At 51.1% G+C, this 23,422-nt stretch overlaps 1 protein-coding gene across 2 annotated transcripts; it reads right to left on the minus strand.

Moving 5' to 3' along the window:
- Positions 1-1,235: 1,235 nt before the first annotated feature.
- EXOSC10 (exosome component 10) lies at positions 1,236-23,079 on the minus strand. Of its 2 annotated transcripts, none has more exons than XM_059136573.1 (25): positions 22,551-23,078; positions 20,627-20,763; positions 18,448-18,571; positions 17,011-17,115; positions 16,502-16,667; positions 16,217-16,331; positions 14,867-14,942; positions 14,552-14,662; positions 13,957-14,100; positions 13,254-13,444; positions 12,127-12,283; positions 11,845-11,993; positions 11,615-11,665; positions 10,864-10,975; positions 9,338-9,388; positions 9,131-9,209; positions 8,939-9,045; positions 7,033-7,128; positions 6,646-6,720; positions 5,367-5,454; positions 4,264-4,337; positions 3,625-3,796; positions 2,743-2,801; positions 2,010-2,086; positions 1,236-1,378 (listed from the first exon to the last, which is right to left on the minus strand). In XM_059136573.1, the coding sequence occupies exons 1-25, from the start codon at positions 22,728-22,730 to the stop codon at positions 1,348-1,350; spliced, it is 2,727 nt and encodes a 908-aa protein (XP_058992556.1). In that variant the 5' UTR covers positions 22,731-23,078; the 3' UTR covers positions 1,236-1,347. The 2 variants fall into 2 exon arrangements, with proteins under 2 accessions (XP_058992556.1, XP_058992557.1); XM_059136574.1 differs by having other exon boundaries at positions 1,378-1,512; positions 22,551-23,079.
- Positions 23,080-23,422: the final 343 nt, after the last annotated feature.

Here is a 23,422-nt window from a genome sequence, read left to right on the forward strand (position 1 = left end):
AGAAAAAAACCTTCTGTTTTGCTAAGTCACCAACAGCCTGGCTTTTCTGACAGATGCAACCATTCTAGCCCCAACTAGTCCAAACTTCAGTCCACTGGGGCCTGGGCTGTGCTCTGCTGTCCTGCGTGACTGCCCTGGCAGCAGAGCGATGTCTGGGTTCACAGCCCCTCGGGGAACCGCACACAGCCAGCCCTCTCAGTAGTCTGCGAGAAGAACGTCTAAGAAAACAGGCTCCTCGTTTGAGTATTTGTGAAAACAGGGGCACCTGGGTGGCTCAGTGGGTTAAGCCTCTGCCTTCGCCTCGGGTCATGATCTCAGGGTCCCGGGATCGAGCCCCATCCGGCTCTCTGCTCAGCGGGGAGCCTGCTTCCCCCCCGCGCCCCGCCCCCCACCTGCCTCTCTGCCTACTTGTGATCACTCTTTCTGTCCTATAAATAAATGAAATCTTAAAAACAAATACATATTTGTGAAAACAAAAATAATGGTATGGTATTTTGTGCTTTCTGAATTTAATAGCCCATTCCAGGATTAAAGTCAAATAGAATTCTGAAGAAATTCCATGGAACATTATTAATACAAAAATGGAAATCTAAATGTTCAAAACCGGCAGTGAGCTAGAAGGAAGTTTAGAAGGAGGAACGACAAAAAAAACTTTTAAAGTGTGAAAAACTGTAGAAACATAAATCCAAGTTTGGAAATGAATCGATACGTGGTACAAAGCCTTGATACCAAGGCGTGGAGTTTCCCTCTCTGTGGCGGGATTACTGATCACGTGGTTTTGCTTGTTCCCTCATTCCACCAATGAATGTGCTATGACTTTTCCAACTGGGGAAAACGACATTAAAATACTTTTCCAATCGGGAAAACGTTAAAGGGAAACAAAGGAGTGAGACAGGAACGGCAGAGACGCCCGGCCCTCCGGAGGTCACGGCTGGCTCTTAAAGCTCCAGCAGCCAATCTTCCCGAGAAGGTCCACGCCATGCGGCCTCAGTGGCGTGACCTGAGGACCCCTGGAAAGGGAGAGTCAGTGCCCCATGGAAGCCTCGTGGAAGCCACCCTTTTCTGAGTCTCCTGTGACTCACACCCTCTCGGGGGTGGTTCTGGGTTCCCCCAGAACTCTCAGTGTCCTCAAAGGCACACTTACCCCCAGATGGCTGAAGCCCGGGCTCCGAGCGAGTTTCTGTCCTCTCCCTGCCAGCCCTGAGGTGGCAGCAAAGAAAAAGTCTGGAATCCGCTTTCTTCCAACAAGAATTATTTTTAATGGTTTAAAAAGGGGTCCGTACAAAAAGCAGCAGCACCACTCGGTGCTTCCAGTCCTCTGGGGAGTTCCAAGGGTCTCCTCCGCCTCTATCTCTTTGGCCAGCTGTACCTGAAACCCCTGCAGAGACAGACGGCATGAAAGCAGAAGAGCCACTTCTCCCGGTCTGGCTGGAGGTTTGCTCTCAGCCGCTTCACAAAACACTGCAGACCTCAGGGATAGGCAGCTGGGGCGGCATGGTTCATTCGGGGCCCCTGGAGAACTGAGCAGGGCAGCAGCGTGTCCCCCACACTCTGGCAGACAAGAGGGGGCTGCAGAAGCACTCTGCGGCCCCAGGGTGGCTGTGCTCGCCAAGACCGAAAGGCAGCTTGCCTCGTCAACCAGGCCACACCCTAGGGGTGAGTCCTCTGGTTTTAGGCTCTGGCCTGAGCATGAAGGTTTCATGTTTTTAACAAAAAAATATTCTTAAATGACAAGCCACATTTCCTCACTGATTTTTTTCCTCCCTCATTCCTCAGAAATGGGAAGATCTGGGAAAACTCCGAGTCCGTCGGCTCAGAGGGGCCCCCGGGAAGCTGTACAGTAGCAGGCGGCGAGGGGCGCAGACACAGCTGCTGCGGGGGACGGCCCGGGGCAAGGCCCTCCCTCCTCCCATCTCCGCTGCCCGCCGGGCAGACGGATCCACTCGAGAGGCTCTCTGAGGCTTTCCAGCTGGGCCCTCTGAGCCCATACGCTGGCCTCCCCCCCGTACCTGTCTGACTTTCCGGTTGGAAAGGACATGCTTTTGTTTCCCACCGACTGCTTAAGTTTTTTGGGTGCAACGCATTTCTGAAAAGATAAACAGCCATTTCAGTCGAGGGACAACCTGACCACAGGACACATGCAGGAAACCCCATAGGAGCCCAGCCGGCCCGTCCAAGACTCCAGTACCACTGGTGTGCCTGGTTTTCTGAGAACTGGGCCTTTCTGGGTGCTTCTGAAGGCAAGGCTGTCCGCAGGGGCTACCAACAGAAGAGGAGGGCTCCACACAGGTCTCACCCTCCGGATGCTGAACTTGCAGCCACGCTTGGCTCTGGCTGGCAGCAACACCCACGGGGCAGAGGCAGGCCTGTGCGGGCCCCCGAGGGAGTGTCTCTGGCCTACAGCTCATCCCCATGGCAGCCAACAGCAAACACCCCTTCAAACCACATGCCAGCCCTTCAGCCTCTTTACAAGCTCCTTTTTTATTGCTGGACTAGCTGATGGGTATTGTCTGTACTCGAGGAGAGAGGAGCTGAGGGAAAGGAGAGGCCGAGGGAGACGACTCCCAGCTGGGCCGTCTTCCCAGCAAAGGCAGAGGGAGAAAAAGCCCCATGAGCAAGCGAGAATTCTCCAGATTTTACTGTCTTTTTAATGGTATCTTGTATTTTGCATTTGAATTTGGAACCAAAGCCTAGCTGACATACACAATCCTGTTAGTTTCACATGTCAAGTGTGTTTCTTACCTTGCCGGGCTGGGTCTGCTTATTTGGATCAAACTGGGAAGGTTTTGCTTTGCTGTTTCCTGGAAGGTGAGAGCAGAGAGACCCGTGAGCATGTATGTGAGTCGATATACCCACAGGGCTGCCCGCAGGGCCGGCACACAATGTTCAGGAAGGGTGGGCGGTCAGCTCGCCACCCCTGTAGGAGGCTCAGGGACTCGGGCTGACATCAACTCATGTGTCGTGTCCCCAGTGGGAAAGGGCGGCCCCAACACCAGGCTCCTCTCTCACAGACCTAGTCCCAGCTCACGGGCAGGTGGCTAGAGCACTAGCTCCTCTTACACCAAGGCCATCCAGTCTGGTCTCTGTGTGCCCATCAGGAAGTGCCACCGGCAGTCTCTTGGGCCTTGGAGTGACAACCGTGCCCTGCCTTTCCTCTCTTCAAAGGGACATGTTGCCAAGGAGGCCGCTCTGCCGTCAGGAGTGCCATCCACAGCCCTGCCAAGGCAGATAAACTCTCCCTGGCTGAGACCAGAGAGCCCCCCGCCCGGGCTTCAGGTTTCTTCCCAAACTCCTTGCCGTGTTTGTATGTCTGTCTGAGAAAATGTGTGTCTGGGCCCGAGCTACTGTGAGGAAAGATGGAGCCGCTGTTAGAGGGAACACCACCTTGCACAAGGACCAGTGTGGCCCCGGCGAGGCAGCTGCGCTCGGGGTGGGGGTGGGGTGGATGGGTGGCACCTGACGGCCCCGCACTGCCGTCTCCCTGTATGGCTCTCAGAGGGCTTGGGTGACAGTTGTGTCTTTCTCGGGCTTCGTCTGTGCCTAGCTCACACTTTCTTTCCTCCACAGCTTCCTCCCTCCTAACAGGGCCAGACGTTCCTTAAAGGGCACCAGTCCCGGCCTCACCAGCAAAAGCCTTGAAATCTGACTTGCTGTAGTCATAAGGGGTGAAATCTTTTTCTGGTGGATCCGGGTCTTTTGGCTTCTTGGAAGTTTTGAGTCGTTTCTTCTCTTGTTTCTGCTCTGTGGTCCTCGGGTCACTTGTGGTTCGCTCTCTCTTCTTGGCCGCACTCTCCAGCTGTAGAGTGAACACACGGTGGGAAGGATGCACGGGAGCGGACGTGACAGCCAGGCCGGCGGCCCCTAGGCCTGCCGCATCCGTGGGTGCGGGGACAGGGAGAGGAGTGCAGGCGGCCGGGAGCCTGGGCGGGGCTAGCACCAGGTGAGACAAGTTCCTCGGTGGAGAATGATGACATCAGGTCTTTTACTAAAAAGCACAAGAGGCTTGGCTATTAGTGGGCCTCAGGGCCTTGTCTACCACTGGAGTGGGGGGGGTCTATTTACCATAGATTCATCACAAAGAATCATCTAAGAGGAATCACAATATAAACTTCTTTGAGGGGAAAGGAGGCAGGCACTGACTGACAAGCCAAGGTGGACAGGACAGACGTGGAAGTATTTAATCTGAAGCGCAGGACAAGCCCGCCTGCCATGACCAGGGGCTTCTCTTTTCTCAGATGGGAAAGCAGAAGGGCCGGCACGTACGGCAGCCTGCTGTCGGACAGACACGGCCTGCTCCGCGGTCGCCTGGTACTCCTCCTTGGCCTGGTCCCGCGCGGCTGCAAGAGAGCACGGCCTGTGGAGCTGCGGCCCCAGCAGCCAAGCCTCCCTCCTCACTTGGCGGCCACGGCCACGGTCCCAGTCTCCCACGCTGCCCGCGCACCCCGCCCCAGCCCCTGCAGCTCAGGCTCGGAGGTTCTGCTCACACGCAGGCTGACAGCCCACCTGCCCCTCCCCCGACACCCTGAGCCCGAGCCCCGGCAGCCCGTGGGCCGCCGCTCTGAGGGGCCACAACCCAAACATGTCAAAGACCAGAACAAAGCCACTTTCCCAACCAGCTCCTTGTGTGCTCTCACTCTGTCGCTGGCCACCCTCTTTTAGTTGTTCAGGACCAGCCCTTCTGGCCCCTCCGGCTCCCCTGCTCCTCTCTTGTGCCACACACCACTCGTCATCAAGTACCATCGGGGTCACTATGGGGTACGCTGGCTTCGGGCCACTTCTTGCCCCCTCTGCTCCCGTGCTGGCCGAGCCGGTGGCCCTCACCTGGCCTCCCACCCTCGCCCTCTTTGCTGGGCCCTCCACGGTCTTGGAGCGAGCTTTTCTGGTTGGTGCAGGCCACTGCTCTGCTCAGACCCTCTGCAGCAACCCGGGCCACTCGGAGTACAAGCCACGTCCTTACAACAGTCCTGCTCTCCCCCCGTCAGGCACACTGGCCTCCTGGCCATTCCCTGAGCATGCCCAGACAGCAACCGCCCCCGGGGCCTGGGACTCGCTGGGCCACCAGTATGGACCACTCTTCCCCTAGAAGCAGCCCGTTTCTGCTCAATGTCACACTCATCCAACCGCCTTCTCTACACATGGTGGAGAAGCAGCACCCCTTCCCCGTGGGAGGGCCAAATGCCGTCAGAAAGGACGGATGCTTATGGGTGCACTGCCCGTGACCCCCCGGGAAAGGCAGGCTCCACGGGGCAGGGGCTGGGCTTTGTTCACGGCCGTACTGGCATTCTGTGGAACAAACAGAAGCACGTGCGAGGCCGGCTCTTTGGCAGACGCCCCGACGGGCTGAGACACAAGGAGCCGAGGGCTACCTGTTTGCTCCGCCGCCTTCTCCTTGGCCGTTTCTTTAGGCCCTTTGTGCGTCTGCACCTGGCTTGCCAGCTTCCAGCGGTTGCTGATCTACAACGAAAACAAACCAAACGAAAACACTCCAAAACTCAGCCACCGAGGAATGCTTCATTTTTTTAACGAGGGGATGCCGGGCATACTAACCTGGTGACGACGCACATTTCTTAGTCATAAATTCCAAATCTCATGACACACAAAACAGAAATCTCATGCTGGCTTTGTGTATAAAATCCTCATCGAGAAAGACAAAGCACAACTGGGTTCCGGGCCTGGAGCCGGACGCCTTCCTGCCCATCCTCTCTTTCAATCCCTCCCGTAATCCTGGGACAGAGGCATCCTCGTCACCTCCGCTTGGAAATGGGCAATGGGCTCAGAGAAGCTAAATGATCTGTCTGGGGGGACACGGTTAGCAAATGGTGGAGCCGGGCTTCAAGGCAGGACTCCTGGAGTCTGGCGAGCTGCTGTCTGATACCACGTCGGCCTGTGGCGCGAGAACACGTCTTGCTGGTATTGGGCAGAAGCACGTAAGGGACATGTGGCTGAAGAGCCACAACCCGTGAGAAGAGAAGGCAAAACCATCCATCTGACTCCCCATTTCAGAAGACAGCAGGCCGACCACGAGCGACAGGGTGCAAGCCCGTCATGGTTCTGGCCTGACCCTCGCTGCCTAATGGAAGAGCGGGGGGGGCGAGGGGGGGCAGAGGGAGCCAGGGTCCCCCCAGCCTGTCTGATCAGAGCAGGTCCTCCCTGCAGGAAGGAAGAAGGCTTTTAACAATGAACACGCTGACCCCCGGGAACATCTCATGGGACTCCAGGGAAAGTGCTTCTTTATTCTTATCCATAATACTGCTAAAATCAAGCCAAACAATAGAAGACAGAGTGTTTTACAATTTAACCTGTCACCTGTGAGAGCCTTAAAGTAATATATTCACATGTGAAAATGCATCAGGCTGAACACCTAACATCCGGACCCTTTGCTACGTACAAATTAAACTTCAACTAAAAACCAAACACAAAAACCAAAGATCTGTTTCTTAAAAGGTTCCCAAAGGCTTCTGAAAATCAGAAATAAGTCCTAGTCCCTCTCTCCAGAAATGCTTATTTGTATTTATATATAAAGCATTTTTTGTGTTCATTTTCAGGAGCCTCAAGAAGGGTTTAAGACAGAAACCTAGTTCAGATAATTCAGAAGTCCCCTTTCCTGAGAAAGTCACTCGTGGAAAGGGTGACCAATACACTTACTTCGTAGATTTTTGACGACGGATCGAACTTTGCTGCCTGAGAAACGTGAGCGCGGTGTTCAAGGGAAGGCAGGAACTGGAAGAATGGAAGGAAACTGTCATTCGAATGCGCTCAGGCCCTGCACAGGGGTGTTCGGGGGGGTTTCATCACGGGAGGTCTGATTCGGAGCATCCGCCTGGCCACCGCTCACCGGCACGCGAGCGAGGTGTCCTTGCTGGGTTCATCTGAGAACACCCCGACTCTACCCCCACCCGGACACCAGGGACAGCTGACACATGCTGGACTCAGGGGCTCCCTCTCCCCAAAGACCATCAGCAGCTTTTCCGGGTGAGAGGCAGAAAGCTCTGCCTCTTCTGTCTGCCCTGAACACTCGCGATGCCTACTTACCATCTTAAATGGATTTTCAAAGGACGCCATTATGTTCTGGGCTTTCTTCTGGGCAACCGTTAATGGGCTCTTTCTAGCTTCTTCAACACTCGGCTCCTGCAGGGACGAAAGTGAGCAGCTTATCCCATCATCGTTCCGCGGCACTGTGAGCAACGGAATGATCGTGACAGCAATAAGAAGGGGCGCCCGGGTGGCTCAGTCGGTTAGGTGTCTGCCTTCGGCTCTGGTCATGATCCCGGGGTCCTTGGATCGAGTCTCTCTTCCAGCTCTTTGCTCGGCAGGGAGCCTGCTTCTCCCTGTGCCTGCGGCTCCCCCTGCTCCTGTTCTCTCTCTCCCTGACACATAAACAAAATCTTAAAACAAAAAACAAAAACCAGTAGAAACCAGCTAACTCTTTAGGTCTTTCACGTGAACGAGGCACTGTCACACCCTGTGACGGCACCCAGGAGGGCTTTTAAACACACATTTATTGAACCAGTGAACAGAACTGTGTCCTTACAACTTATAAGGTAGGTAGTTGTATCTGTATTCTCACCATCTTACAGATGAGGAAACTGAGGCACAGAATGCTTAAGTCTTCCAGAGCCTAACAGCAAACAGGGCAGAATGAGGACTCCCACCCAGGTCTGTCGGGCTCTAGAAGTTGAGGTTATAGGGAGACATTCACAAATTAAGAATTATAAACTGTTGTGGGGGCATCAGGGCAATGATGTGACTGCATGTTGTACAAGTGGATTCAGAATGTGTGCTATCCTTCTGCTTCCTCCATGGTGACGGTCCTGCCACACAGAGCACGGGGACACCACTGCCTCTGTCAGCCAGAGTGCGTGCTTCTGGGCTCACGTGGCCTGAAGTTCACGCTTCTTTTTTTAGCTGCCCATTCACCTTGCTTGTTTAAAGCTCCTGGACTTCTCTGCTCACGAATTACTGAAGCAAGACCCAATCTAAATGTCTGTGATGACGTGAAAAAGAAAGTCAGGTCTGAGGTAGTACATTTTGTGGGCGACACGGCGCCTTCCCGGCGCTGGGCCTGCACTCTGGTGTGAAGGACCGGCTGTGGCCCGTGATCCTGGAAGCTATGGACCCGCCCAGTTCCCCCGTGAACACCTGCTACGCTGGAGACTCATCTTTATCCAAACGAATTGTATGCCTGCTTCTCTTTCTTTGCAGAAATTATGATTTTTCCCTTTCGCACGTCTGTTGTGTGCACCATTCAGAGTTTTCTCTGCAGGCTTTCCTTTCATGCTGGTCTCTGCAGCGCCCACCCCTCTGGACCAACAACCGCACCCGGGTCCTGCTTTCCCGAAGAGCCTGTAGTTGAAGCCCTGGCAGGAACGAGACACCTGCTGGGCAGGACAGACCGGGTAAGCTCTGTCACAACTGGGTGTGTAGTCTAGCACTATGTGGTCCGGGACTGGACAGAGTCACTGCCTAGCATGGCTCAGCCCCTCTGTGGGGAAGTAAGTTCCCACCCAGTGCTCTCCTACCTTGCTCTCATCAACCACTATGAGGAGAAATGCTTTCTAAGCTGCCTCTTTCCCAGCCCAGGCCCGTGCCAGTGGTGCTGGCGGGTGCTGCAGAGGGACGCATGGTCCCTGCAGTTGGGCAGAGCGCTCAGCCCGTGCCTCCCCTGTGGCTGCAGGGGAAGGTCCCGCTTCGGAGGCACTGAGGCCCACGCCATCCTCCCTGCTAGGCATTAGCAAGCGTCCAGATGTCAACCCTTCCTTGGGCGTTTCTCCACATGGAGCTCCACCCACCACCAGTGGACGCCCGCAGATCTGTCTCCACGCCTGTCCCCACGGCTGCTGTGTGTTACCTCTGGTATGGTCGACACAGCACTCGTGGCAGAAACTCCTGACGGGTCTACACCCCAACCCCCTCCCAGCCCATGTTTCCTAGCACTCACGTTAAACAGCGTGATGACGGCAGTAGCAATAAGGCATCTGGTATCTGGCAGGGTCTCCTCTCTTTGGTCGGGGAAGAGGTTTGCCTGTTTCTGTGCTGGCGCAGGCCCTAAAGGGATGAAATCAGTAAGGTCAAAGCCTCATGGAGAGTGCGGAAGGCAGTTTCCAGAACGTTCCAGAGACCTCTACATTACCGTTGCTGGGGATGACAGGGTAGCCATCTGAAGAGGCGTGGGAGCAGTCGTGGGGTCCGAAGAGAACATTCTCCAATCTCTGCAGCAGAAAGCAAGCAATAGCCCTCATGAAGGACTTGCAAGTGTGCGGAAGCTTTCTGCCGCGGTGCTGCGGGCTCCCGACTGGTGCCCTCCCCCAGAAGAGAGACGACAGACACAGCACTCTACCTCGGGACCAGGCAGCGGGCCGCTCTTCCGCACGCCAGCTGCAACTTCAGACTGAGGAGGAAAAATAAAGAGCACCTGAGGAACGGCGCCCCAGCTCTGCGGCCACACGTGCCTCCCCCAGCGCGGACTGCGGCCCTTCACCGGTGGGTTTTACGAGAGCCCAGCAATGTTCTTTCGTCCTTCAGCCCATACAGTGCCTGGCACTATTATCACTTTGTGCTCAGTCATAGTTGTTGAATGAAAGAATGAAACCCTTGATCATGACCAGGCACAATGCAGAAGATTTCCAAGAGCCTGAAAGGGCTTCTCCTCTAGGAGAAGGGTTTCTCTCTTTATTTGGCCCCACTGTAGAGCTAACACAAGATTCTTTCTAAAGAAATTTTAACGTGAAGACTGAAATGTATTTATCCTGTTTCTTCCTTATCATTCTAAAGGAACTGATTTTAAGTCTTCCTGGATCCACACTCTTTCCAAGAAAATCCCAAATACAATTTACCAATATTACTACTGAGGCAACACAATGAAAAACTATCCCCCAAATTAAAATTGAATTGGGTGGCTCAGTCAAACATCCGACTCTTGGGGGCGCCTGGGTGGCTCAGTGGGTTAAGCCGCTGCCTTCGGCTCGGGTCATGATCTCAGGGTCCTGGGATTGAGTCCCGCATCGGGATCTCTGCTCAGCAGGGAGCCTGTTTCCCTCTCTCTCTCTCTCTGCCTGCCTCTCCATCTACTTGTGATTTCTCTCTGTCAAATAAATAAATAAAAAAAAAAAAAAAAAAAAACATCCGACTCTTGATTCTAGCTCAGGTCATGGTCTCGGGGTCGTGAGATCGAGCCCCATGTTGGACTCCGTGCTCAGTGCAAAGTCTGCTTGAGATTCTTTTCCCTCTTCCTCTGCCCTCTCCCCTGATGGTGCACACACGTGTGCTCTCTCTTGAATATAAATAAATGAAATCTTAAAAACAAAAACAAAAATGAGGAGCTTTAGCTTTTGATAATCATAAAGCAGACACGTCGGGACGCCTACGTGGCTCAGTTAGTTAAGCGTCTGCCTTTGGCTCAGGTCATGAACTCAGGGTCCCGGGATCAAGCCCTGGTTTGGGCTCCCTGCTTCCCCACTGAGCGGGGAGCCTGCTTCTCCCTTCCTCTCTTTTTGCACCCCCCTACCCAGCTCTCTTTCTCTCAAATAAATAAAATCTTAAAAAAAGGGAGGGGGGCGCCTGGGTGGCTGAGTGGGTTGAGCCTCTGCCTTTGGCTCAGGTCATGATCCTAGGGTCCTAGGATCGAGCTCCGCATCGGGCTCTCTGCTCAGCAGGGAGCCTGCTTCCCTTCATCTCTCTGCCTACTTGTGATCTCTGTCAAATTAAAAAAAAAAAAGGAAAGACCTGTCTAGTGGCTTTCCCAAGCCCCATTATTTTCTTGGGATTTTATAGAATGGAGACCAGATCATGTACGGGGGAGATTATGGGGGCCAGAAGACACAACAGGTCTGCTGGCCTGGAACCTTCAGCAGCAAAGCTTCCTACCTTGAGCAAGGGCATCTCCCGGGCCTGCTGGATTAAAAGATGTATCTCATTGAGCTGCTGCCGCACGAGAGGTGGGACAGGGTTACAGCAAGCTATGATGCCTTGAGGTTCCCTGAAGACAAGAAAGCACACACTCAACTCATTATGTAGGGACACAGCTCCCCCACAGGCTTCCAAATGAGAACAGAACGCTACGGCTAGGGTGACGACCTGGGAAACTCTTGCCCAGTGGGGCAGTCTGGGCCTGCGGCCTCCACATGTGTTCTCTGTGGCCCCAAGCTTGCTGCTGGTGCCTCTGGCAGCTCGCCTCGGGCTAACTGGGAGAGCTGGGAGGAGCCCCACAGCTCTGCGGAGCCACAGCACTGCACCAGGCTCAAGGGAAGACAATGCACCTGGGTTCTTTGCTTATCCTCCAGTTAACATCAGAGAGGGCTCAGAACCGTCAGGAGTCTCGGTTTGGAAGCAATGACAGCTGGGAGACTCTGAGACGCTTTCCTCCCTTCCCGGAGGATGCTGGGGGCTCAGACTTGCACTGGATCTCATCTGAGGCAAGACCGCTGAAACGGCTGCAGCTCAGGTCTAGTTCCTGCAGGGCAGCCGGAGGGCACGGATTCTGGACTTGTGAACTTCCTTAGAACACAATCTACTGAGTCAACAGCCTTGAGGTATTAACGATCAGAGAAGCTGATCTGAGGGATAAAATGTCTCTACTGAGAAAGTCAGGACCTCGTTATCAGTTCTTGGAACTCACTTGGGCAGTTCTTCAGCGATCTTCAGCATCATGTGGTTAGGCAGTACGTATCTGGAACAAAACACACAGAGCAATGGCCTTAGAGTCAGCCAGCCAGCCCCGGTAAAGGCTACAGCCTGGGGGAAAACATAACCATCTTCCATGGTGGAGAGAAAAAAGGCATTATTTCCTCGCGACCCAAGCTGCTTGCTCTAGAAAGCGGGTATTAAAAGAGCGTCTGATCCCCTTACCCATAACTTTCATCCTCCCTACGAGCCGTTTTATCCCTCCAGGCAAACAGCAGCTGAAAGGCTGTCAGCTGCTGGGTGTTGAGATGCTTCTTCTGCTTCCTGTACAGTTCAAGATAGGACTCGTCCGTGAAGATGGGCTTGACGAATTTCTGCCAAATATTACAGAATAGTCAAGATCAGTGGGGATCCGAAGGGTGCCCTGGGCTCTGAACGTGCGGCTCTTCTTAGACACACGGGGGACAAAGCGAAGCGCCAGGGCCTGGGTGGAGACAGAGGCCGCACCTTAAGGCAGATGTCCCTGCTGCGCTGCCACACGACCTGCAGCTGCACGGGCTGCTCGTTGCCCCGCTCCCACAGCTCCAGCCGCATTTTATCATAGATGTAAAGCAGGTAATGGGTGTCGTCCCGGGCGTAGTGGAGCATTTCCTCGGGCAGAGGTCTGGGAATGGAAGGAAGGAAATGATTTTGCGGCTCGCCCCTAGAAGCGGCCACGTCACCTGCCCGCTCTGTGCGGCCGAGGACTCTGGGTGCCTCTGATTATCACAGCCAATACTATAATTATATCCCTAGTCCTGAAATCTTAATGGGACAAGCCCTTGTCTTCACAGCTGGGGAGAAAGGGCAGCAGGGTCACAATGCAGTTGAAAAGAAGGGCCCTGCCATCCTGAGTTTGAATCTTAGCTCCGCACACCTGTCCTTGGACCAGTCACGTAAGCTCACTTTCCTCCCTAGTGAAGTGAAAGACCTCACAGGCTGCTGTGGGGACCACTGTGCACAGCACCCTGGGAGCTCTCGTGCAGTGCTCGGCACAGGACAATGGCTAAATGACAGGGAGTGGCTTTCAGACTTTGTCAGTTTTCATCTTCAGTCTGGGCTTTACCAGATTCTCTTTAGAAATTCGGAAATGCTGAACTGGAGGGAAGCCGAGTGCCTTCTTCAGACAACAGCTACAACCTCAGGGAGGAAGCCTGACAGCAATCCAGCAGAGCCCAGACTCCAGAAAGTGCGGCAGGACCCCGCCACCACGCTCTCACACCACAGTTCCCATGCGCTATAAGGTGCAATCACTTACGTCCCTCAGAATTCCCTTGAAGCTCTGGGAGATCATCACCACCTCCCCCACACACACCCCCTTCCCTACCAGGAAGTTTCAAACGAGACACTGGCAGGGACACAGATACTGACATGGCACGCCTCTTCCAACCACTATCTCTGTGAAGCGTGGGAGCCCAACACGCGCTCCACGTGGTTGCCCTAAACCTTCTAGTCGGGCTTCTGCTGCTGCCCACAGCTGCAGGACAGACCAGCGCCAGGCAAGCCAAGGTGCCACCATGGTCACCACCCGCACGTGGGTCTGTGTGGCCAAGAGGCTCAGAGCAGCCACCCGCCCGTGCTTGTCAGGCACACACCGTATTCTCCAGTCGGCCAGCTGGTACTGCTTGTTCGACTCCACACCGCAGTAGAGTTTCAGGAGGTGGTCCAGGGAGTGCCGGCCCAGGTTCAGGAGGCGTGCTGCCTGATGGGTATCAAACATATTCACTACGTACAAGCCGAAGTCTTTCTGGAGCCATTCAATGTCTGAGTCAGCACCGTGGAAGACCTGGAAACACAAGCAGTCGTGAGCCACCATGCGTTCAAGGCCACTTGTGCTCTGGAATGAGCCTAGCCTCTAGGTTATTATGACGCTAGAATCAGAAGCCAGAAGGAAGGTTAACATGAGTTCAGTTTTAAAAGCTTCTTTTTCTTTGGACCAACGGCCTTACGGGCTCCTAACTGCACACTCTTAAAGTCTGAAATGGCTTCCAGCCAGTGATTCTGAGAAAGCAGCTCTCTTAGCTTCAAGGGTGGTCATTAAGTGCAAAGGATACTGATGGCGCAGGCTCGCTGCAGTCGTCAGGAACATGACGGAACGTCCCTCGGGGTGGCAACGAGCCACAGTTTAAGCTGCTCTAATTGGGGCTTAGAAACAAAAGCGGTTTAGTGCGTGGGGCCGGGATGTAGATCACAACGATTTCTCCCAACCTCACCAGGTCTCTGTTGACATAATGGAACAGTAAACCGAACAGCACTTAAATCCTGGGCTCAAAGGCAAGAGCTACAGGAGGGGCTGACCTTGACGATGGCAGGGTCTGTGAGGCTCTCGTTGAGAATGTACATGTCGCTGCGAAGCTCCAGTGTGTCCACGATGAAGTCTTCTGTTCGGGTGGAGATCTGCATTAGGCAGGTCAGCCCCAAGAAGCTCCTGTACGAGTGGTGCTAACTCCCGGAGAGAGGGGAGAACAGGGAAAATGGATCACACCAGGCTTGCCTTGACTGATTTTGGGAGGGCAGCTATAAAAGCAGCTCAACGACTGATCGGTTTTTGCCAAACAACAGCAACAGCAGCAAAAAACCAAACCCAGATCTGTTCATCTTTTTATTTTTTTATTTTAATTTTTTTTCAAGATTTTTATTTTTTTATTTGACACAGAGAGAGAGCTCACAAGTAGGCAGAAAGACAGGCAGAGAGAGAGGGGGAAGGAAGCAGGCTCCCTGCCAAGCAGAGAGCCCAAGGACCCTGAGATCATGACCTGAGCTGAAGGCGGAGGCTTTAACCCACTGAGTCACCCAGGCGCCTCCAGATCTATTACTCTTAATTTTATACTCCTCAGGTAGGGAGTAACTCCTAGAAAATGTAGAATTTCACTCCACATCATTCACAACTTACCTCTAAGTCTACCGCGAATTCTTGGCAAGTCAAGAGCTTTTCATTGAGTTCCACCAGCTCATCCAGGGAGGACACGAAATGGCAGGGCGTCTCCGCCACAGGCCTATATAACTGGGGCACAGAAGCACAGGCAGAAAAAGAGAGGAGTGTTCAGAATCACCCTTCACTAGAGCATAAAATGCATCAGGAGCTCAAGAGATGAACTGACATTGCAACCTTTTACTGTAAAGTCACTTAAGAAAAGCCCGAATTGTGTTGATTTGGTTTTTCCTGGGTTCCTCAGAGAGTGTCCGTGAATGAGGTCTAGGTGCTAACCTGAGGCTGTGGCTTTTGCAGGACTGAATCTGGTGGAGTGAAGTGATCCAGCTCATACTGATAAGGATGTGCAAACCTGAAAAAGTGAAAACAAAAAGAAAAATCCTTTTGCTGAATTCCATGGTTCAAGGAAAAACAACTGCTTTAATCCAATGTGTGAAAACAAATGAGCAGAAGCCATTGTGAAAATAATTTATCGCCATAAAAAGTACCATGATTTTAATAATTCAAGGGCATCCAAAAAAAGAAAAAAAAATCAGGTCCAACTGGTTCACCCTTAACAACATGATCACTAGAGATCTACCCTTCTGTAAGGACGTGAGCTCTTATTTCCAAACGCTGCACAGCTGCCACTGCGGAGGATACAAAAACATACAACAGGGGCGCCTGGGTGGCTCAGTCGGTTAAGCCTCTGCCTTCAGCTCAGGTCATGATCCTGGATCAAGCCCTGCGTCGGGCTCTCTGCTCAGCGGGGAGCCTGCTTCCCTCTCGCCGCCCCACTCTGCCTACTTGTGATCTCTCTCTCTCTCTCTGTCAAATAAATAAAAATCTTAAAAAAAAAAAAAAAAAAGTATAACGTGCAGTTCCCTGTGGTCTGGCAAACAGACCTGTGAGGTCAGAGAGGATGGGGCCCATATCACAGTTGGTCAGATGCCAAATGCTCTCTGTTTTTTTTTCCTCTATCATCTACTTGCATAAAAATCCCAAGTCTGTGAGTTCATTGAGGGCAGGACTGCCTCTCATCACCTCTGTTTCTTTAGCACTTGGCCCGTGGCCTCGCAGTGCAGAGCTAGGCCTGAAGGAATGCTGCCCAGCCAGACTGTGGCTACATGTGAGAAAAAGACCAATGCTAGCTGAGTTCTTACCACCTGCTTCCTTCATGCAAGGTCTATTTGTATTTGTCTATTTTAAGCAGGTTTTTTTTTTTTACAGATGCTTATGCTGCCAGTGAAAAACGCCTTTTCTTTGCTGAATTGACTAGGGGTCCCTACCTCACGGTTTGGGGTCCCCACCTGCTAAGAAAGGCAGAATAGCAGGGAAGAAGGACCGTTTAAGGACACCTGGGGTTTCAGGCTCTGGCTGTGTGGGAAGGCAACACGGCACCCCTTGTTTTTTCTTTACATCTGGACTGGGGGGGCCAGAGCGACCGCTCCCTCTCAGGGCTGCCATGAGTGAGGGTTACCCGAGATGCTGCCCAGGCAGGTCCTCTGTGAACACAAACAGGAGGTTTTACCGATCGGCTGTTAGGATAAGGATAGCAATCACCCATTCCTCACATTCTTTGTTTACACTGATTATTTTACAAACATGAAACTGAGGGAGAAGGTAGAAAGTTCAACAAATGCTTACATGTCCTGCTCCACCTGCTGGGTTCTCTGCTGATGGATGAAATCCGCCAGCGCAGGGGGAACGTCCAGGTCTTCCGGCCGGTCCTGCGGGCGCTCCCTCCTTTCTTTAGAGAGTGCTGGAGACCCAAGCAGAGACAACGCCGCCATCACAAAGAGGTGAACACACTCACAGCTTGCCTAGTTACAGAGCAGGTCGGTGGCTCCTTTTGAAGAAAAGAAGGCGGGCGGGAGACATCTTCCCCCCTCCTGAGGCAGACATGTTCCCCTTTCCTTTCGCATGCCTTACCCTGAGGCAGGGGTTTCTGAGCATTGGGCTTGATGAAGATCTTGGGAAGAAACGGAGTGTTGGAGTTGTCGACCTTCTCTCGGAATTTAAGCTGAGGCCGGACGATGTTTTTTGCGTGAAGCAACCGGAAAGTTTCAGATTTTGTTTTTTTGCTATACTCTCCTGCCTGTGGTAACAAATACAAAGACTTTTAAACACAGCCACTGGATGAATTAGAGAAGTAAATTCCAAAAAAGGAAAAAAAGAAAGAAAAGAAAAAAAAAGAAAAGTAAATACCCATTTGTCAATGGGAATGCCCTTCTGAGCGCGTTCACGGAAGAATGTGCGTGTGCGTGCGAGAGGTTGTGGGGGGCAAAGGAGACAAGAGGTCATCGGGTTGTGAGAACAAGTTAGGCAATGGCCAGTGCTGCATCCAATAAATCAGAAGAGAAATGCAGAACAGGATGGGCAAAGGCCCTATTATAAAGCAGATCCTTGAAGCTCTAGCTGATTGGCAAAGAAGCCCTCACCTTCCGGTTCCAGCTGGACACTATCGTTTTGGGAACCTGCAATCCTGCCGGGAGGACTGGCTGTTGATTCTTATTCACACCTGATGCTTCATCCAGTAAAATACCCTAAGGGCAGAGGATGTCATAGGTTAGCATCTTCCTCTAAGGATTAATAGGTTAATTACCTAAAATTCTTAAGAAACAGATTCAGAGAATTACGTGTGAGAACATATATATACGAGGGAGCCATCCCAAGTAATTAAAGCATTATTTGCTCAAAGACAGAGCAGTAACTGGCCACTCCCCACGCTCGATCAAATCCCTTTACTGCTCTCAGTTGGATTGAAAATTAAAAAAATGATTCAACAGTGGGATGTGGCCCACAGAAAGAATATAAAAGACCCTAGATTGCACCTATTAAACATAGAACGATGGTACTCGGACAGTGAAGGGGATTCTAATCTACTCTTCAATCGAAGCAGGGGTGCGGTGTCAGTTTGGGAATCCAGGTGACAAAGAGTAGCATGGTAGGACTTGAAATCATAAAATACGAGAAACTGCTGAAAGACCTGTGGGCATTTAGATTATGGAGAGATGACTTCAAGGACAGGAGACCGAGACTGAAACATCTGCAGGACTGTCACATGGTTGACGGTTAGTTTTGTTTTGGATCATCTCTATGTTTTTCTGTAAGTAATGCTCTGCTGTAGAATTAGGTCTAAGTAGACAGTCAGCTAGATTATACGATACACATCTCCTTCCAACCATGCGAGTCAGGCTGTTTAGCAGATTGTAGATAACAGTTTAAAAAAAAGGGCGGGGGGCTAAATTTTGGTTGGACTCTGCACCCAGAAGCCTCTTCTTTTGCAATACAAATAGGGATTTGCAAATCTGGAACGCAGATTTGTAATAGGCCTCCACTGAGTGGTGATAGGTTGAAGTCATATATTTGAAGACAACTGTGTTATCTTTGGGAAAAAAAGCCAATTGTCAGAAAGGGAATGTTGTTGGAATAAGAAATGCTAAGCTTTTCATTTCCTCAGATGCTGGAGTTTCTTTTTACATTTTAATAATACAAAAAGTTCTTCATTTGTTAACTATCTTTTTTTTTTTTTTAAGATTTTTATTTTTAAGTAATCTCTATGCCCGATGTTGGGGCTCAAACTCACAACCTCAAGAATAAATGTCACCTGCTCTTCCAACAGAGCTGGCCAAGAAGCCCCATTTGTTAATTATCTTAAGAGTAATGTGATGGGGCACCTGGGTAGCTCAGTGGGTTAAGAACCTGCCTTCGGCTCAGGTCATGATCCCAGGGTCCTGGGATTGAGCCCTGCAATGGGCTCCCTGCTCAGCGGGGAGTTTGCTGTTCCCCCTGCTGTGCTCTCTCGCTCTGTCAAATTAAAAAAAAAAAAAAAAAAAAAAAAAATCTAAGAAAAAAAAAGAGTAAGTAACACTCACCACTCTTTCCAGAATGACATCATTGGTATCAACTAGTAAATCAAACTTGTCCTCCAACTCCGTCACTTTACTTCGGTCCTTAATGTTGCTTCGACACCCATGGTACTGCATTACCCTACTCATACTAGGAAGGACAGGAAAACCAAGGTTACTTTGTAAGCTTGTATTCATTTGTTCCCAATCTGGGAGAAAGCTTGAAAGCCTTGGCTCAGAGTGTTTATATATATATATATATATATACATATACATATATATATATACATACATATATATATATACATATACATATATGAATATACATATATTCATATATATATATGGTTTTTTTTTAAGATTTTATTTGTTTTAGAGACACAGAGAAAGAGAGAGAGAGCGTGTGCGCACAATAATGAGGGTGAAGGTTAGAAGAGGAGGGAGAGAGAGAGAATCTGAGGCAGATTCCTTGCTGCACGACACAGGGCTTGAGCTCATGACCCAGAGATCATGACCTGAGCTGAAACCAAGAATCGGAGGCTTAACTGATTGAGACATCCAGGAGCAACCCCTCCCCAATACTTTTTTGATTAAACTAGTGTAAGGGCCTATTTAGCCAGAGCAGCATTCTGACCCTGCCCTGCCCCCTTCAGGAAACTTACTTAAAAACAAGTCCCGGAAACCAGTCCCAGGTAATAAAGCCTAAATACAAAGGTGGGTCAGGCCAGGTGGAGGTATCCAATCGGTGGGGATGCATACTGTCTCCTAGCTACCAAGGAGTATGGGCCTCGCCCTTTGGGCGCCAATTCTGACCAAGGTGATAGGTTAGTTCAAGTATCTACTATAGGGTAAATTGTAATTCAATTGGTCACTTATGTGTGACCTAGCAGGACTGTGCAGCTTTCTCTGTGTGTTTTACAATCTCATTGGCCACCTGTGCGTGGCTAGGCCCAACCACATGGCCTTTGCCCTTAAAAGCTAGTCTGTAAAGAAGAGAGAGGTTGCCTCTTTGCAAGAGACGGCCCTGGCCGATCAGTTTGATTCTCGATGCTTGGCGTGAAATAAAGCTTTGCTTGACCTTCACTTTGCATCAGTCTCGCTCCTTTGACCATGGACCCAACAGTAGTAAAACCTGCACCCTTATAGCAGAAACACTGCTATTTGTGCGGTTTGGGGCAATTTCCTAAATCTCACTAAGACTCCCTCTCCTCATCTGTTAGTTAAAGGGTTGGAAGAAATAACCTCAAAGCTTTCTTTAAATTCTAAAAAATGTATCATACTATGTAAACAATATACTTGCCTTCATAGCTTTATCATGAAATCTAAAACAGATGCTCTAACTCTGTCATGCAACAGTTAAACAAAATCACTGTGTACTATGTTCATACACTTATTTTTTTTTTTTTAAATTTTTTTTTTTAAATTTTTATTTATTTACCCGACAGACAGAGATCACAAGTAGGCAGAGAGGGAGTCAGAGAGAGGAGGAAGCAGGCTCCCTGCCGAGCAGAGAGCCCGATGCGGGGCTCGATCCCAGGACCCTGGGATCATGACCTGAGCCGAAGGCAGAGGCTTTAACCCACTGAGCCACCCAGGCGCCCCATGTTCATACACTTATTAAAAAGGTAATAACCACAGCGCTGCAAACTGTGTGATAGAATCTTGGATCTAGGCTTTTAAGTCCCACCTTAATTCAGAAAGATTCACTGTCTACGTATAGGTGCATAAGTCAATATATTTTTTAAAAGTTAAACTCAAAATTTACCAAATAACATTTCCCTGAACAAAATCCATTGTCTCTTTTAGAGATTTTTAAAAAAAGTAATTTACACTCAAAATGGGGCTCAAACACACAACCCCTAGATCAAGAGTCACATGCTCTACCTATTGACCCAGCCAGACTCTCATTTTTATATTTTATAGCTTTTCCTTTTTTTTAAAAATTTACTTATTTATTTGAGAGAGACAGAGACAGAGAGAGAGAAAGAGAAGCAGTACGTGGAGCCTAAGGGTTCAGTCTCACAACCCTGAGATCATGACCTGAACTGAATTAATAATCAGATGCTTAATCAACTGAGCCACCCAGGAGCCCCTAGAGCTCTTTACAGCACAGAAAAATAATTAAGAAAAAACTAATTTTAGGAAAAACTACCTATTTCTCTTTATTTATTTCTCTCAACATGAGAAAATCCTATATAGTACTTACCACTGAAGCAACCTGTCTCCTTGTGTTTCACAAAATGCCTGGAAGCCAGGAAAACTTCGGTAGAAATCATACTCATCGCCAAACTGTGGTAGGCCCCCAGATGCCTTGGTGACTGCCACTACTGACCCAAGAGCAAACTGTCAAAAACCAGAAAAAACAAGCATGTTTCAAATATGGATCCCCATTCACTCCACAACTCACTTTTCTCAAGCCACAAGGCACCTGCGTGGCTTGTGGCTTGGTGGGTTAAGCCTCTGCCTTTGGCTTGGGTCATGGTCCCGGGGTCCTAGGATGGAGCCCTACATTGGGCTCTCTGCTCAGCAGGGAGCCTGCTTCCTTCCTCTCTCTCTCTGCCTACTTGTGATCTCTGTCTGTCAAATAAATAAATAAAATATTTAAAAAAATCTGCTATATATAATACATTGTGCTAGATGGTGTATTTCATATATTCAACAAACATTCATTTAATGCTGATTTTACCCCAGTCTCTGAGGATACAACAGTGAACACAGACCAAGTTTTGGAGCCTACCTTCTTGTGTGAGTGGGGAGAGAGAGAACAAACGCATATATGATAAATATTCAAAACGGCCTGGGTCTGAATGTTGGCTCTGCTACCTATTAACTGTGATCCTGGGTTAAGTTATTTATCTGGATCTTAGTTTCCTTCTCCAAAAAACAGGCATAATAAAAGCGACCACCCCATAGAGTTGTGAGGATTAAATGAACCAATAAAATCATACTGGGTGGTGCCTGGTGAGCACATTAGTGCTATTATTATTACTGTTCAAATTCGGTTCCATGAGCTTCTACAAGAATTCACTTCTGTGTTTTCATGTGGGCAACATCTAAAACAGAAGAACACTCTAGATCCTTTGCTGACCAAATTATAATGGCCACTGCCCACAACGGGTCTTGTGTCTGTTTCCGTTAGTGCCAAGTAGTTCTCTATTTTAACTATTGTGTGGTAATGAGAAAAAAAGTCTCAAGTGGCTGTCCTAAAGAAATGATGGTCGGGCATGTGAAGGCCAAATGACATCACTGAGAGCTGTGTAATGAGTGTTTTCCAGGGGGAGACCAGAGAGAAAGGAGGTGGGAACTTGCGTCATGGTGGGGGACACATGGTAGCCGGTGAGCAGGTCCATGACCAAATCAGGACCATGGCTAGTGGTCCGGGAACTACCCCAGCCAGAGCCAAACAAATGAATAATGACAGGGACTAATGATGACCCACTTAACTGAGTGGAGTTTGGGGGAAGACACAATGCAAACTTACAATTTATGTTAGTTTTCTGGTTTTGTAACAGCTATGCATCAGCTGTTTAAACCTAGTTTTGTTTGTTCATATGAAGAACATTACACAGTCCCCTCAGTGTTCCTTCGAGGAGGCACTGATAAACGGCCCTAGAGGAGGCCAGCTCGGTGGCCGCTGTAACAGGTGACATTAAACCCAGGGTCTGGGATTATGCAGGACTGCACCACAGACGAGGAAAAGGGGATCATCTTGGCCGCGGGAGCGGAGGACGCCGACTGGTGTGGCCTACAGCAGCCGAGGCCCTTCGGAGAGGTGATTAGGTGGCTCAGACCTGGGCCGGGACGAGGTCGCGAGGGCTGGGGCATCAGGGTGACAAGGAAGCCCTTCCCACGACGCGGACACGGCTCTCCACACTCCACGCAGTTGCATGGACTCAAATGTGGGAACGAAGGCCCTGGGAAGCGGGGCGGCCCTCAGTGTCCGCGTGCGATCTCCGCCGCGGAGGGGAAGTGAGAGACCGTGCCCGGCGGGGGGAGCGGCCCCTCGACCCCCGCCCCGGGCTCCGCAGCGGGGAGCGCGCGACCCGCTGGGCGGCCGCCGAGAGGGCCCGGGCCCGCCTCCGGCCGAACGCGGGCTGCTCCCGGTGCCTCCGGAGGCCCTGCGAACTCACCTTCACGAAGCTGTCCGCGTCCGGGAAGCCCGGCAGCACCATTTCCCCGTCGGGGTTGGCGGCGCTCGTGGCAGTCGGGGCCTTCGGCTCTCGGGGGCTGGGAGGCGCCATTTTTCCCGGCCTGCACGGCTCTTCTCGCGAGAGTGCCTCAGGCCGACGCGACGTGTGCCCACCGCGCATGTGCAAAGTTGGTCGTTCTGCGGCCGAGCTGGCGGTGGGGTGGGGGTCAGTTACCGTCCCGGAGCTCCTCGGCCGGGGAAGTTTACATTTTCTCTTTAACCTCACATCATCTGGATAACCTTGTGATTTAGGGTGGGACCCGGGGGGACGCAGTTAATCTCATTTTTAAGGCCAGCCTCTCCCAAGCTCTTCTGGTGCCCGCCTCACGTGCTTGATCTGGGTTCCTGCGATTAACCGATCCCCTCTCTCGGACACGGGCTGTCTTCGCCCTCGGCGCTGGTTCATTCCTGTCGGCCTACACGTATGCTGGCGTCGCGGTCAGCTCCAGAGACATGAAACATCACGCTGCGCCTTCCAGCCCCTTGCAGGCAAACTGTTAGAGAAGGCTCTACGCGCCCCGAGCTCTCTCCAACCCCTCCAACCAGACGTTCCTGCGCGTCTACACCACTGGAAACACTCTTGCTGAGGCACCTATTGGGAACTCACACATTGGTGAAAAGAATTCGGGAAGAGCTGTTCTGAGGAAGGCAGTTTTGGCAGCTCAGGCGAAGGTTGGGAAGTCTAGTGGGGTGGGGCCTTCCTCCTAAAATCAGGAGTGGCCCACCCTTAATTCATTGGGCTTAGTAAGTGTGCAATAAATGGTAGCGGTTCCCGTTAGAGCATCCTGTTAACAGGAGTAGGAATACCCTATT

This window comes from Mustela lutreola, chromosome 10 (assembly GCF_030435805.1).
Source record: "Mustela lutreola isolate mMusLut2 chromosome 10, mMusLut2.pri, whole genome shotgun sequence".
Taxonomy (NCBI): Eukaryota; Metazoa; Chordata; class Mammalia; order Carnivora; family Mustelidae; genus Mustela; species Mustela lutreola.

What these genes read in the sequence shown, in the direction of transcription:
- EXOSC10 (XM_059136573.1), bottom strand. Translation starts at nt 22,730, where the DNA reads ATGCGCGGTGGGCACACGTCGCGTCGGCCTGAGGCACTCTCGCGAGAA. An exon ending in CCCTGTCATCCCCAGCAACG is followed by an intron (nt 9,046 to 9,130) that starts GTAATGTAGAGG and finishes TCATCCCTTTAG; the next exon opens with GGCCTGCGCCAGCACAGAAA. An exon ending in AGATTTCAAGGCTTTTGCTG is followed by an intron (nt 2,802 to 3,624) that starts GTGAGGCCGGGA and finishes CTCACCTTCCAG; the next exon opens with GAAACAGCAAAGCAAAACCT.